Consider the following 16,698-nt stretch of genomic DNA (forward strand, 5'->3'; position numbering starts at 1 on the left):
AACATAGGTTTTTTTTATTTTCCGAAAACTGTCGTGATTTTAGAAGACATTTTAGAAGAATCTGGTCTCAGGTCTAAATGGGCAAAAACGCTGAAAGTACAGAGCTTTGAGGGTCTCCACTTTATTCAGATTCTTTATTCAGATGGATCCCCATTTATTTGCCACCGAAGTAGCAAACAATACATAGAACACAATAAAAATAACTCTGCACAATAAAAACAGGTGCAATCTTGAAAATACATTCATAATACAAAATACAAATGCATTTAAGACATTAAAAATACATAGAAATAAAAACATTAAACAAGACATCCCCTTAAATGATGTCAGCTAATTAAAATTGGGGGTAATTGATCAGGTGTCTCAGCACTCAGCGACGTATATGGGGTTTTACAGTAAGTGCATATTCATGTACACGTTGATTTCATGCAGCCAGTCGTCAATTACGTCACGTAAGCGAAGGTTTCCACCATTGTCATTATAAAATTATTTCAAAATTATTTCAAAAAAGTATAAAACACGTGTAAAAAGAAATCGTAGAGCTACAGTACTATAAGTTATCTTACATTGTGCACAAAGTTTGTGAGATTAGCTCCGCGCACACACACACACACACACACAAACACAACACACACACACAACACAGACGCCTGACCCTCTTTAGCCCATTCTGAACGGGAACCCATTTTGGTGTTGGCATCATGTCACGCTTTAGCGTTTAGCTATTGAAAAATAGCAGATCTACAAGCTCATAGCGCGCCACCGAGTGGCGCGCTACGTCGCTACGAGCTTGTAGATCTGCTATTTTTTTTTTATATCGAAGAACGACTGACATTTTTAGAATCTGATCTCAGGTCAGAATGGGTTATAATCAGACCAGTGTGTGTCCAGTGGAAACCTCGTATGAATCTGATCTCAGGTCAGAATGGGTTAGAGAGCTTAATAGCCTCCTGCAGAGCCACGATATACAAAATTATATTTCTACGGTTCCAAGAGTCGCAGCATCTTCATTCCGTAAAATCCATAGGAACAAAATGTTCTGGAAAAAAAGTTCCAGCGTTCATCCAAAAAAACCTCCAACAGAACATTCTCCCCACGGTACTGTATATAAATCACACAAACGTTTTGTTTTAAAACGTCGTGGCCGTTTGAAGGTGCTCGTGGATCCAAAATGTATTGACATTATGAGGATCGACAGTGTCCCGACCGACCGTCCGCCCTGCCCCCGGTCAATGTCTCTGCCATGTGATGTGTTTACGGGGCAGATCAATGCTTTTGGCTGTATCACACTGATACTGTGTCAACGGCAGCATTGTCTCTGAAAAACGCTCTCATTTCATGGACCTCCAGGCCTGTGAGTGCAGTACTTTCATCCGACGGAGCTTTGGTCCGAACGACAACCTACCTCCTCCCTCACCCTAACCCTAACCTCCCCCGGGGCAGACACCTAAACCTAACCGCAACCCTCTCCCGACACGCAGCGCACCTCGGATGATAGTATGCCTCCCCAGGCCTGCATGCGTTCACACATATCAGACCGACGTGCTCCGTTCCGTTCCGTCTTTCATGGCTGCCGCCGCGCCTCAATGCTTTTCCTAATGGAAGTCACGTGGTTTGACCAAACACTTTGTGTTCGATGGGGGGAGGGAGGGGGGGGGGGGGGGGGGGGCAATCAAACACGAAGTGTTTGGTCAAACCACGTGACTGACTTCCATTAGGAAAAGCATTATTGAGTCGGCCATGAAACACAGACGGAGTTCGTTTGATAAGGCCTCATTCACACCCAAGACACACTTGTGTCCTGTGCATGGCTGTCTTCTGCGTGTGTGTGTACAGGGCCTGAGACACCCAACGTCCGTCACAGGAACACCCGCCCCAATAGGAGCCCTGAAGGTCTCTTTGTGTTTAGTCAGGTCCCCCAGAGGTGCTCCTCTGCAGCTGGAGACCAGAACCACCACAGTCCTCTGGACCTGCAGAACTATAGGCCCAGACCCAGGTCTGTGGCTTTGCCACGCTGCTGGTCTTGAAGTTGACCTCTTCTCATCCATCTTCAACCGCTTATCCGTAGTCGGGTCGCAGGGGGCAACAGCTCCACCAGAGTGCTCCAGACTTCCCTCTCCAGAGCAACATTATAGTGACTTCCTCCTGGGTGGATTCCGAGACGTTCCAAGGCCAGTGAGTCGATGTGTTTCCTTGGTCTGCCCCGGGGTCTCCTCCCAGTGGGACGTGGTCCTTGGTCTGCCCCGGGGTCTCCTCCCAGTGGGACGTGATCCTTGGTCTGCCCCGGGGTCTCCTCCCAGTGGGACATGGTCCTTGGTCTGCCCTGGGGTCTCCTCCCAGTGGGACGTGCGTCGAGGACCTCCCTAGGGAGGCGCCCGAGAGGCATCCTAACCAGATGCCCGAACCACCTCACCTCTTCTCATGACTTCTTCATTATGGAGGAGATGTCCATGATGACACTCTGAAATCAACAACAACAACACAGAATATAATGCTGAGTCAAACAACGTTTCAAGGACACCCATAACTCACAACATGCACAAAATGTACACTCCAGGTTGCACTCACAAATATCATACATCTTGGGCTCCATTTTCGGCTAAACCCCTTATCCCTAAACTTCTTTGCCTTTTTTACTATTTTGCAAAACATTGTTGAATAGTTAAAATGGCCAGTCTACAAGCTCACAACGTGTGAATGTCGATTGGCTAGAATAGATGAACTATTCAAAAATGTTTCTCAAAATAGTAAAAAGAAAAAAAAGGCAAAGAAGTTTAGGGATAAGGGTGATGAAAATGTAGCCCCTGACTGTCTGTCTGGTGTCTTGACCATGTTTGATGGCCGTTCCAATGGCCATCAAACCTGTCGTTTATGTAAATAAACTATTTATCATAGGGTCGATTTAATAGCCAGATTGATACGGTCGCGAGTCACCGCAGTGGGGGGGAGTGATGGCCAATCGGCTGCTGCGATCAGATTTTCGATTGAGACTGACGCAGCCATAGGCCTGAATCAGACTGACTCCAGCCATAGGCAGAGAGACCAGACCGTTTTGTAATGGTAGCGATTCAGGTCTGGAGCCTGGAGACAAAAAGCCTTGTCTGATGGCTCTGTTCTACCCCCCCCCCCCCCTACCCTATTATGGCCAGCCTAATTAACAGTGGATTGTGCCTTCTGCCTGCACTATTCATATGTTTAACCCATTCTGACCTGAGATCAGATTCATACAAGGTATAGTATTATACCCAGTCCTGAAGGTGGCGGTAACGTCACCATTATGCCGATTTTGACCAAATAGAGCGAATCTGGCAATGTCACTTCCGGTTCAAGGAACAACAACATCCGGAACTAGCTTTGGACTGTGCAGCACTATCAGATGTCCGGAATGCTAAGCGATCATTGTTTATTTGAATAACTAAGTCAAATTAAGCTCTAATCAAGCCCAAGATATCGCATTTTACGCAGCGATGCATGCGCGATCGACTGTGCACGCGCGGATTTCGGCCGGATTTTGGGAAGATTACATCGGCCGTTAGCCAAACAAGCTAAAAGTTGCGACATTTTGTTATATTAACCTCCCGATTACAGGGGATTAAACGATGTCGTCAATTACATCAGTGGCCATAAGGGATATTTATTGATTCATTACGTCAATTAACGGCACTGGCCATAAGCCAGTGCCGTTAATTGGAGCTGTTATGCCACTGCCACTGAAGGGCATCTTCTCACTTATCTGGTGAGAACATTTGCCGGACGGGACATTTGACTGACCTGGACAGGTCAGTCAATGCTGCCAATTCATCCTGTTTAAACCCAATCTCTCTCTCTCTCCCTGCAACCTCTCTTCTCTCCCACTAATTCTATTCAAATAATTATAATTTCAACTACTAATATAGTAATAATATGTACCAAATGTTCCTTGAACATTTAACTTGAATCCTATCATTCTATTGTCAGAGGTCATTTCGAAAACCCTTATTTATCCTCAAGGTTCCTATAGGTTCAAGGATCTTTATTATTCGTCTCCCGAGGAAGACATTTGACTTAGACAAAGTCACTTAAGCCAAATTCCAATACCCAATATCTCGGCCACTCGCTCACTCACACTCGCTCACTCCAGCATGGCAAATGACGGTGAAATTGGTGACCTGCCAAATGTGTGACCATCTTGTTCACACAACTATTACATGGAAGTCTTTAAATACATGGCCTAAATACAGTTAGGTTGAACTCTGCTAATGAACAAACTGCAACAAATGACATTAGGACACATTTACATTATGTGATTGTCTACACGGTTGTCACATATTTCAGCAGGTCACCAATTCCACCATAACACCACCTTGCTGGAGTGACTGAGAGCGAGTGAGCGAGTAGCCGAGATTCTGGGTATTGGAATTTGGCTTTAGACAAAGGCTACACATGCAAGCGTAGCCCTTATGTCCATGTTGCCGCAGTGCAGCGCCAATATCCACAATGCATTCTCTGGGCTGTATTTTGCGTGTCTTAACCCATTCTGATCTGAGATCAGATTCATACGAGGTTTCCACTGGACACACACTGGGTCTGATTAACCCATTCTGACCTGAGATCAGATTCTAAAAATGTCAGTCGTTCTTCGATTAAAAAAAAAATAGCAGACCTACAAGCTCGTATCGCGCCACTCGGTGGCGCGCTAAGAGCTTGTAGATCTGCAATTTTTCAATAGGTAAAGCATAACATGATGCTGACACCAAAATGGGTGCCCGTTCAGAATGGGTTAAGCACCAGGTCTTATTACTTAACTTAAGACCTGGAGGCGTGGCCAATGCTCTTTGGCCACTCAGAATAGCCAAATGGCATTGATCACGCCTCCAGGTCTTAAGTTAAGTAATAAGACCTGGTACTTTTAAGACACGCAAAATACAGCCCTATATGTGTCAGAAAATGTTAGTCAAAAGGAATATACACTTTGTGTAGTTCTATAGGAAACCAGATGCGGAAGCTACGAATTGAGATAGTCGACGGTCATTGTTACTTTGCCTTGACCTCAATCATCAAAGCAACAGCTGTGTTTCTTCCAGTGGCGTGCACAGACATTTAGAGTGAAAAAAAAAAGGGCACCTTGTACAGCGCATTTTGGGGCGGGAACCCATTTTGGTGCTTTATAGCTATTGAAAAATAGCAGATCTATACAAGCTCATAGCTACAAGCTTGTAGGTCTGCTATTTTTTTTAATCGAAGAACCACTGACATAGAAACATAGCTTTAGATTGTGGGGGCCTAAATAATATAGTAGAAGTGTTGGTCCACAAACTACAAATAACGTTTTATTTTGTTTCCTTCTTTTTTAAAAGCACATTGCCAAAAGGGCAGGGGGTGCTCTAGCACCCCCTAGTGCAGGGGTCCCCAAACTTTTCCCTGTGAGGGCCACATAACTTCTCCCTTCTCTGATGGGGGCCGGGGTCAGTTTGTAACAGGAAAAGTGTGACGATCGCAGGGGTGCCTAAACGTAAACATTATTTTTTTTCCAGAAAGCCACACATAACCAAATATTAATAACCAGTGCACGTACTGTACATGCAGCACTACAGGGCTGCATAGTGCATGTACTGTACATGCAGCATGCATGTTGTTGGCATGGCGCTGCACCATGCTTGAAATAAATCGCATGTGTGTGATATGAAATGTCCAGTACCTCCCCAGTGCCTCCCCAAGTGCCACCCCAGTGTCTGCCCAGTATGCCCAGTGTCTGCAAAGTGCCTCCCCAGTGTCCCCCTGAGTGCCTCCCCAGTGCCTCCCCAATGTCTCCCAGTGCCTCCCCAGTGTCCCCCTGAGTGCCTCCCCAGTGCCTCCCCAATGTCTCCCAGTGCCTCCCCAGTGTCCCCCTGAGTGCCTCCCCAGTGCCTCCCCAATGTCTCCCAGTGTCTCCCCAGTGTCCCCCTGAGTGCCTCCCCAATGTCTCCCAGTGTCTCCCCAGTGCCTCCCCAGTGCCTGCCCAGTGTCTCCCCAGTGTCCCCCCGAGTGCCTCCCCAGTGCCTCCCCAGTGCCTGCCCAGTGTCTCCCCAGTGTCCCCCCGAGTGCCTCCCCAGTGCCTCCCCAGTGCCTGCCCAGTGGCCCCCAGTGTCTCCAATAGCAATACAAGAGCAATAATACAAATTAATCTTAATTTATTAATCTAATTATTTGCTCTCATCCAGTGATAATGAAAAATAAATATAAAATCCTATATTTTGTCTATTTATTTAATTTGTATTATTTTATTTTTTTGCTTGAGGCAGGCGGGCCACATAAAATGACATGGCGGGCCGTAGTTTGGGGACCCCTGCCCTAGTGTCTCTCTGTGCACGCCACTGATTTCTTCTGTATTCATGTTCAGACAGTCCTAGAGAGCGAACACACACACACACACCCACACACACACGCACACACACACACACACACACACACACACACACACGCACACACACACGCACACACACATACAACAGGAATAGAACATGCCAGGGATGTTTAGCCTACGGCTACATATGGGCAAAGCTCCAACTGGTTTGCTACAGTGTTGCTTTTGGCAGCAATTTATTAGTTTTAGTCATAGTCTTTGATTTGATTTGATTTGATTTGATCTTTCACACTATTATTATTATTATTATTATTTTACACACATTACGGATAAGTGTTATACGCGCGATAAAACCTTTAGCAATACGTCTATCGAGGGATTAATTAATTAATGCTGGCACGAATTGAGTTTTTAACAAACAAAAAGGAAACAATGTTGTAGTGTATATATATATTCACCATGGACATCCTGCGGCCTGCGGGGGGCGCTGTGGTGTGCGTGGTGTCGGAGGAGGAGCCCTCGGAGTCGTGGAGGGAGGAGTCTCGGCTGCAGGAGGAGGAGCCGCTCATGGCGGACAGCATGCTCTCGCACGTCGCTCTGACCTGCAGGAAGCTGCTCTTCCTCCTGGCGGCGTCGGGGAAGAGGAGGAGACCCGCGCCGCTCGCCACCGAGCAGCGCTGCTGCTGGGTCTCCCCAGCACCGGGCTGAGGAGGGCCCCCCGGCCCCGGGGCGGAATGAGCCGAGATGAGACTCGACGACGCTTCCTCACGCTGCTGCAGGTCACGAGGAGGTTTGACCTCCGCTGCGGGGCTACGGCGATGAGGAGGAGGCCTCGCGGAGTTCGGCGGCGGCGTCACTTTGGGGACCGTTTGAGTCGCGGTCGACGAGCCGCGCTGCTGCTGCTGCCGCGACGACGCGCGGCTCGGCGCGATGAGCGGCTCGTTGACGGCGACGACGGCGGGCAAGCTCATCAGACGCACGAGGCACGCCTCGTCCTCGAGGCACGCCTCCTCCTCCTCCCCGCCACCGCCGCCGCCGATGAGCGTCCGGCGGATCTTCCGGGCGCCCAGGTGCGCTATCTCCAGCGCGTTGAGCAGCAGCGACACGCCGGCGATGGCCGCCATGAACGCCATGAAGACGGTCTTCTCGGTGGGCCGCGAGACGAAGCAGTCCACCACGTTGGGGCACGGCGGCCGGCCACAGCGGTACAGCGGCTCCACGCGCACGCCGAAGAGCGCGCACTGCCCCAGGACGAAGCACACCTCCACCACGGAGCGCGTCAGGATGTGCAGCACGTACGTGCGGAGCAGGGAGCCCCGCAGCGGCGCGCTCTTCACCTGCCGCCGCGAGGAGGAGAAGGCGGTGTGGCGGAGCCGCCGCAGCTCGCACTCCACCTTCCGCCAGCGTTCCTCCTCCTCCGCCGCTGGCGGCGCCCACGCTGCCGTCGCCGCGGCCATGGCCGCCGCCGCGCCGTCCTCCGTCTCGCCCATCACCTCCCGGATGCGCGCGCGCCGCCGGCACCGCCCCTTCTCCAGGCAGCGGATGCGGTAGAGAACGTGGCCGATGTAGATGAGCGAGGGCGCCGACACGAACACCACCTGGAGAATATACAGGGATGGGGAATTATCCATGGATGGATTATTTTCAGCATGCAACCAAAGTGTAAAATATGTCATTACAACGACATCAAGGCCTGTCAAAACACATTTTAGTCGACTAAATCAACTGTGGATTTAGTCGACTAAAATCGTATGACATTTAGTCGACTAAAACTAGACTAAACCCTAGAACATTCCAGGTGACTAAAATGTGACTAAAACTACGTGAAAACTATTCAAGAGACTACGACTAAAACTAAAATAGAAATTTGCTGCCAAAAACAACACTGCTTATGAGAGCACCATGAACTGTTTACAGACACATTGATTGATTGATTGATTGATTGATTGATTGATTGATTGATTGATTGATAGAACGCTACACTTGTTTACAAGAGGGTCCACCTTGTTCAATACATAATAACATTTAGAGACATACAAATATACACTTCTATATAGCCAACAAACAAGAACAAGAGCTATATCTTAACCCAATTTTGACCCCCCGCGAGGACGGTTCTATATACAAATGTCTTCTAAATCGTGACACCTTTCTGAAAAACCTCATGTTTCTGTATCAGTGGTTCCCAATATTTCATGTCAAGGACCCCAAAAATGAACAAGGAAAACGACTGCACACTGTCTTCAAATGCAGTGACCAACTTTTATTTTTAGGGAAATAGCAACGTTTCGGCCTATGCGGCCTTCATCAGGATATCTTTAAGTCAAGGACCCCCAAAAACTTTATGTAATTGGCCGCTGACCCCCCCCATCTGAAAATATGTTGTTAAATGGTAAATAGTAAAATGGTGCATTTATATAGCGCCTTTATCCAAGCCGCTTTACAGAGATTGTGCATTACATTCACCCATTCACACACACATTCATATACACTGATGCCAGCGGAAACCATGCAAGGCACCAACCAGCACATCAGGAGCAATTAGGGGTTCAGTGTCTTGCTCAAGGACACTTCGACAGTAACTCTGGGGGAGCCCACAGGGTTCGAACTGGCGACCTTTTGGTTACCATCCGTCCACTCTACCCCTGAGCCACTGCCGCCCCGTGGCGGTTCCAGGGACCCCCCCCCCAGAAGCAAAGATTTGAGTTAAAACGTTCACTCTGTAATAATATATATTCAAAGATTTGCGCCCTACACGATATTTAAAAAAATAGCAGACCTCATAGCGCACTCGGTGCCGCGCTATGAGCTTGTAGATTCAACAGCTAAAGCACAACATAATGCTTTATAAAACATGTTATTTTCATCAACATGGCCTGTTATCTCTCGTAATGGTACCATTGGCCAACATCAATACAGTTCTTTAGTTTGGGTCTGGAAGGCTAAATGTCATCAAATGGTGGTTCCGTGGCTCAAATGCAGAATAAATAATGGACCTTGATATGAAAGATTTTGAAAACCACTGATTTAAGGTATATTTAGAACGGATAAAAAATATGCGATTAATTTGCGATTAATCACAGTTAACTATGGACAATCATGCGATTAATCAGATTAAATATTTTAATAAATAACATCCCCTGACCTGGAGCATCCAGAAGCGAACCAGGGACATGGGGGAAGGGTTAATATAAATAACATCCTCTGACCTGGAGCATCCAGAAGCGAACCAGGGACATGGGGAAGGGTTAATATAAATAACATCCTCTGACCTGGAGCATCCAGAAGCGAACCAGGGACATGGGGGAAGGGTTAATATAAATAACATCCTCTGACCTGGAGGACATGGGGAAGGGTTAATATAAATAACATCCCCTGACCTGGAGGACATGGGGGAAGGGTTAATATAAATAACATCCCCTGACCTGGAGGACATGGGGGAAGGGTTAATATAAATAACATCCCCTGACCTGGAGGACATGGGGAAGGGTTAATATAAATAACATCCCCTGACCTGGAGGACATGGGGAAGGGTTAATATAAATAACATCCTCTGACCTGGAGGACATGGGGAAGGGTTAATATAAATAACATCCTCTGACCTGGAGGACATGGGGAAGGGTTAATATAAATAACATCCTCTGACCTGGAGGACATGGGGAAGGGTTAATATAAATAACATCCTCTGACCTGGAGCATCCAGAAGCGGACGAGGGACATGGGGGAAGGGTTAATATAAATAACATCCTCTGACCTGGAGCATCCAGAAGCGGACGAGGGACATGGGGGAAGGGTTAATATAAATAACATCCTCTGACCTGGAGCATCCAGAAGCGAACCAGGGACATGGGGAAGGGTTAATATAAATAACATCCTCTGACCTGGAGCATCCAGAGGCGAACCAGGGACATGGGGAAGGGTTAATACAAATAACATCCTCTGACCTGGAGGACATGGGGAAGGGTTAATATAAATAACATCCTCTGACCTGGAGCATCCAGAAGCGAACCAGGGACATGGGGGAAGGGTTAATATAAATAACATCCTCTGACCTGGAGCATCCAGAAGCGAACCAGGGACATGGGGAAGGGTTAATATAAATAACATCCTCTGACCTGGAGCATCCAGAGGCGAACCAGGGACATGGGGAAGGGTTAATACAAATAACATCCTCTGACCTGGAGGACATGGGGAAGGGTTAATATAAATAACATCCTCTGACCTGGAGCATCCAGAAGCGAACCAGGGACATGGGGAAGGGTTAATATAAATAACATCCTCTGACCTGGAGCATCCAGAAGCGGACCAGGGACATGGGGAAGGGTTAATATAAATAACATCCCCTAACCTGGAGCATCCAGAAGCGGACCAGGGACATGGGGAAGGGTTAATAAAAATACCTGGAGCATCCAGAAGCGGACCAGGGACATGGGGAAGGGTTAATATAAATACCTGGAGCATCCAGAAGCGAACCAGGGACATGGGGAAGGGTTAATAAATACCTGGAGCATCCAGAAGCGGACCAGGGACATGGGGAAGGGTTAGTAACTGACCTGGAGCATCCAGAAGCGGACCAGGGACATGGGGAAGGGTTAATATAAATACCTGGAGCATCCAGAAGCGAACCAGGGACATGGGGAAGGGTTAATAAATACCTGGAGCATCCAGAAGCGGACCAGGGACATGGGGAAGGGTTAATATAAATACCTGGAGCATCCAGAAGCGAACCAGGGACATGGGGAAGGGTTAGTAACTGACCTGGAGCATCCAGAAGCGGACCAGGGACATGGGGAAGGGTTAATATAAATACCTGGAGCATCCAGAAGCGGACCAGGGACATGGGGAAGGGTTAATATAAATACCTGGAGCATCCAGAAGCGGACCAGGGACATGGGGAAGGGTTAGTAACTGACCTGGAGCATCCAGAAGCGGACCAGGGACATGGGGAAGGCGCGGTCGTAGCACACGGCCTTGCAGCCGGGCTGCTCCGTGTTGCAGACGAACTGGGCCTGCTCGTCCTCCCACACGTCCTCGGCGGCCACGGCCAGCACCAGCATGCGGAAGACGAAGAGGACGCTGAGCCAGATCTTGCCCACCACGGTGGAGTGGGCGTGCACCTCGTCCAGGATGCTGGCCAGCAGGTGCCAGTCGCCCATGGTCAGTGAGCTGGGCGGGGCTGGGGCTCTTCACTGCCGCCGTCACATGCCTTAATCCGGTCTGCGAAAGAAACGCATTTATATACGCTATTTATTTGAAAAAATTCAGGATAAGAACCCAGATCTGTTTTGGATGTCTGAGTGTTTTATGTTAAATTGGTTGTTCAGTAATGAAGTTTTTGTTTTTGGAAAATGTATAGAGAAGGCAGTTACGTTGGAGAACGATGTATCCATGAGTAACTGTCTATTTGTGTATATGTATTATTATATATGTACAATTTTGTGAGTGTCTTGTAAGCCTGTGCGGGCTGGGCATCTTATGATGTAGGACACTTTAACCCATTCTGAACGGGCACCCATTTTGGTGTCAGCATCATGTTGTGCTTTAGCTATTGAAAAATAGCAGATCTACAAGCTCATATCGCGCCACCGAGTGGCGCGATACGAGCTTGTAGGTCTGCTATTTTTTGAAAAATCGAAGAGCGACTGACATTTTTTAGAATCTGATCTCAGGTCAGAATGGGTTCATCAGACCAGTGTGTGTCCAGTGGAAACCTCGTATGAATCTGATCTCAGGTCAGAATGGGTTAATAAAAACTCTATCTATCTATCTCTATACGCACCAGTGTTGTTTTTGGTTAGCAAATCTATATTTTAGTTAGTCTTTGGACTGAAACTTAATTTAGTTTTAGTCACCTGGAATGTCATAGTGTTAGTCTAGTTTTAGTCGACTAAATGTCATGAGATTTTAGTCGACTAAAATCTACAGTTGATTTAGTCGACTAAAATGTATTTTGGTGGGTCTTGATGCCGTCGTAATGAGTGTTTTTACACTTGCTGAAAATAGCCGATCTACAAGCTCACAACGCAGTCTTAGTTTTAGTCATCGTAGCTTAGTTTTCATTTAGTTTCCATTTAGTTTTTGTCAGTAAAAATAGGTAGTCGACGAACATTTTTCGTCTTAGTTTTAAGTCGACGAAAACAACACTGATACGCTCGCGAGCGCGCACGTGAACGCACTGTGTACCTGTGTACCTCTCTACTGCCACCGTCTGGTGGAGTCAGGAGTGCGCCACAGAGTGGCGCGCTACAAGCTTGTAGGTCTGCTATTTTTGAAAAATCGAAGAACGACTGACATTTTTTTAAATCTGATCTCAGGTCAGAATGGGTTAATCAGACCAGTGTGTGTCCAGTGGAAAACCTCGTATGAATCTGATCTCAGGTCAGAATGGGTTAAATGGTAATCCACATCCATGGTCGCTGCTAAAGATGTACTTTATTTTCATGTCACCCAATTCACCCTTTTCATCAAGTCCCGCCCCCTGGTTCTGCCCCTCTTCGCACCCATTGGTTGCCGTTTCGTGGTTGGACAAAAATCCTCTCTCTCCATCCACTACCATTGAAATAAGGTGTTTTTATTTTTGCTTCATATTGATATTCTGTGCATTCAATTAGGCAATAATTACACTTGAGGGTGTGGTTTAACGTGATCATTGCCACCACAGTGATGCGGTCAGGAACGAGACGAAGACGAGTTCCGCAAGCATCACTGAAGTGCAATTCTACCACAGTTACCCTTAAAACGAAGAAAATCGCTGAAAAAATATATTTTTTTAATGACAGATGTATTTTTTTCGACCAAAAATGTCCCAAGAAACTAGCTTAGCCTATAGCCACCGAGTTTGCTATAGTGCTCTGGGTGGTGAATGGTGCTGGTTTGATCCACGGCTAGAAGCCGTTTCAACCAATCAGATTGCTTCCTCAAAACGACCTGTTGTAGAATTATTATTTTAATCTTGGTGTCAGTAAAAAGGTGCAGAATGGTGACTGCAGGGCAGATCATGTTTGTTTTTAGTTTTTTTTTTCCCAAAAATGTTGGAGAGTTTTAGCGACTTCAAAAACCCGGTGGAACCAGGGGGGCGGAACCAGGCAGAAAGAGCCTGCTGGTTAGTCAGTCAGGGGCCAATCAGAAGGCTGACAAAAGGGTGAATTGATTACAGTAGCAGATTCCTATACTGTTCAATTCACGTGAATCAGTTTCAGTGATGGTGATATGGAGCCCAGAAATATAGAGCATTGGTCTTCTCTCGCTGGTTGATGCAGTAATCTACTGTACCAATTAAAAAAACAGAGTTTGAAAAGTGCAATTCGCACCATTCTACTTCTAACCAATCAATCCATGAACATGTCAACTGTGCATTACACAAGTTAGTTTCAATGTCTGTGTTTTCCACATTTGGAACATGAGGCAACAGCAATTTGCCTCAAAAGCAGGGAATCATAGCTTCAAAGCTTAATATAGAGTAATGTCTTGCAGAGAATACAGCGAGTTGAGGAAACAGGCCTGAAAGGTTCACTTCTGTGGACACATTACACCTATAGCTATTATGTTTAAGCATTTATTTCATATTTACAATCATTTTACAATTTCAGCTCTGACACTTATTTCAGACTGCTAATTTTGGATAAAAAAATAATAATTAAAAAGTAGTTTTTTCTCCTCTAGTGAAAAGCTGGAGGCTGCACGCACGATGACAGTCCCCCCTATAAGTCAACCCAGGTCACATTTATAGCTAAACGCAACAACAAAAAAACAAACAACACTTACATATCAATGGTACAGGTTCCCGTTGTCTTTGTCGGTGCCGTGTATCATGTTTAAATCCCAGCAGAGGAGTCAGATTACCCCATAGAGAGATGATCCCGGGGTGGAAGAATAAATCCCATTGCACCAGTCAAAATAAACAACCAATCCCATCATGCATCCCTGCATGCTGTTGTCGCTGATTGTTTGTCTAGTGTGCCACGCTTGGAGCGACCGGGACAAACCGTGGCGTTTGTTGCATGCAGGATGTGGACATTGATTCTGCCACTGACGGGACGGACAATATGCCCCATGGCACACATCTTGCCAGGCAATTGGTCCACGACCCTCCCCCCCCCTCCTTTCCTTTGCACCAGCAGGATACGTGCCAGCCCACCCAAACCAGGGCCCTCAATAACCCTGTCAATAACATGACAACTGGACAGTATAGTATTGGCTAAACATATAATAGATGTAACCCAACTAATTTGCGGGGGGGACGGGGACGGGACGGGGACTTTTGGTAGAAATCTGAGTAGAAATACAACTTATTTAGACAGCTATACCGCATGTCTCCGCCTGTCTGCTTTTAATCCATTCTGACCTGAGATCAGATTCTAAAAGTGTCTTAGATTTTTCGAAAATAGCAGACCTACAAGCTCGTAGCGCGCCACTCGGTGGCGCGATATGAGCTTGTAGATCTGCTATTTTTCAATAGCTAAAGCATGACATGATGCCGACACCAAAATGGGTGCCCGGTCAGAATGGGTTAATCCAACCCACGACAGCTCAGTGACCTATTGTGGTCTCGTGGATATAGTCCATATCTGCAATATTCTGTCACTATAATTATAGACTATACATTTTGGTCACTAATTTGTCGCTAATTTGATGGTTAGTGGGTTAGGAGACTGTCCGTCTGCAGGTCTGAGAGGTTCTCAGCCCAAGTACCCTGCGTCGTTCTTTACGCTTTGAAGCTCGCCTCAGGTGTGAACCGAGACACACAGTGAGACAGCTATCTCTACACTACAAGTTTGGTTTAGAGAACTCCAGTGTTCTTCTATGGTTCAGGACGGGTAGTTAAGTTGTGTGGAAATACACGACGACACTATCCCCCAGATTTACTGTTTGTATAGTAGGATATATTGGGAGGTAATGATTGGCTCAGGAGGTAGAGCAAGGACGCCAAGCCACGGCAGCGTATTGCAGCGTGTCTTTGAGCAGTGGCGTGCACAGACATTTAGAGGGGCAGGTGCTCAAGTAAAAAAAAAAGGGCACCTTGACTGTGCAGCGCATTTTGGTGCTTTACGTAGCTATTTAAAAATAGCAGATCTACAAGCTCATAGCGCGCCACCGAGTGGCGCGCTACGAGCTTGTAGGTCTGCTATTTATTTTTTATCGAAGAACCACTGACACTGACTGGGCCTAAATAATATAGAAGAAGCGTTTTTTATCAAAGTAAGAAAAAAAAAAGAAAACCTTTTTTTTTTTTTTTAGCACATTGCCAAAAGGGCAGGGGGTGCTCTAGCACCCCCTAGTGTCTATCTGTGCACGCCACTGTCTTTGAGCAAGACGATGAACTCCAAACTGCTCCTGTTCCCCCGACGAGCAGGTTGGGTGCCTTGCAATGGTTGCTGGATGGGTGGCCTGCTCTATGGTCAGTGTGATTGGTGTGTGTGTGTGTGTGTGTGTGTGTGTGTGTGTGTGTGTGTGTGTGTGTGTGTGTGTGTGTGTGTGTGTGTGTGTTTGTACCAAGGAGGGCGTAGCGAGTGCCGGGCTCCGACCAGCTGCCACCCTGTAGGAGTCACTATACTAGTGCACTGACGAAGAACAACGCTCTCACTGTCTTGACCCGAACGCGCCCAAGAGGCAGCAGCCATTTTGTAAAGATCTTGGAAAAACTGCTTTTTAATTGTTTTCCCCCCCCAAAAATGAGTTAATAGCACAGGCAGACACTCATCCTTTACTTTCCCTAATAACGACCTAAAACATGAACCTTGGTTGAAAAAAAATTAAAGTTGTCCTTTAAGCTTTGAAGCTATGATTCCCTGCTTTCATAATTCATATCATATGACGTGAAAAAACGACCAAAATAATCAATCCAATGGCAGCCCCTCAGTCAAGCTTCCCTACTTCCTTCGCAGGTGTTTCTAATTAAGGCTCTGTTCCATTCTGGTCAAACAGAGTCAGGGTGCTGATGTTGTGTGTGTTGGCTCACTGGCAGTGGCGTGCACAGACATTTAGAGGGGCAGGTGCTCAAGTGAAAAAAGGGCACCTTGTGCAGCGCATTTTGGGGCGGGAAGGGAACCCATTTTGGTGCTTTAGCTATTGAAAAATAGCAGATCTACAAGCTCATAGCGCGCCACAGAGTGGTGCGCTACGAGCTTTTAGGTCTGCTATTTTTTTAATCGAAGAACCACTGACATAGAAACATATAGCTTTAGATTGTGGGGGCCTAAATAATATAGTATAAGTGTTTTTTATCAAGATTTGATCAATGTCACCGTGGTCCACACACTACAGTTTTTTTTTTTTTAGCACATTGTTAAAAGGGCAGGTGGTTCTCTAGCACCCCCTAGTGTCTATCTGTGCACGCCACTGCTCACTGGAAACACTCCGCTACAACAGTGGGTCTC

At 46.8% G+C, this 16,698-nt stretch overlaps 1 protein-coding gene across 1 annotated transcript; it reads right to left on the minus strand.

The window, feature by feature from the left end:
• Window positions 1–2,419: 2,419 nt before the first annotated feature.
• Window positions 2,420–11,478, minus strand: LOC310878513 (gap junction alpha-4 protein-like; the record flags this gene model as incomplete). The annotated part of the gene is made up of 3 exons (XM_083792842.1): window positions 2,420–2,461; window positions 6,781–7,920; window positions 11,236–11,478. 3 exons carry the CDS (start codon window positions 11,476–11,478, stop codon window positions 2,420–2,422), a joined length of 1,425 nt encoding a protein of 474 aa, XP_083648968.1.
• Between the last annotated feature and the right edge of the window lie 5,220 nt (window positions 11,479–16,698).

Source organism: Protomyctophum parallelum (assembly GCF_964188405.1).
Source record: "Protomyctophum parallelum genome assembly, chromosome: 20".
Taxonomy (NCBI): Eukaryota; Metazoa; Chordata; class Actinopteri; order Myctophiformes; family Myctophidae; genus Protomyctophum; species Protomyctophum parallelum.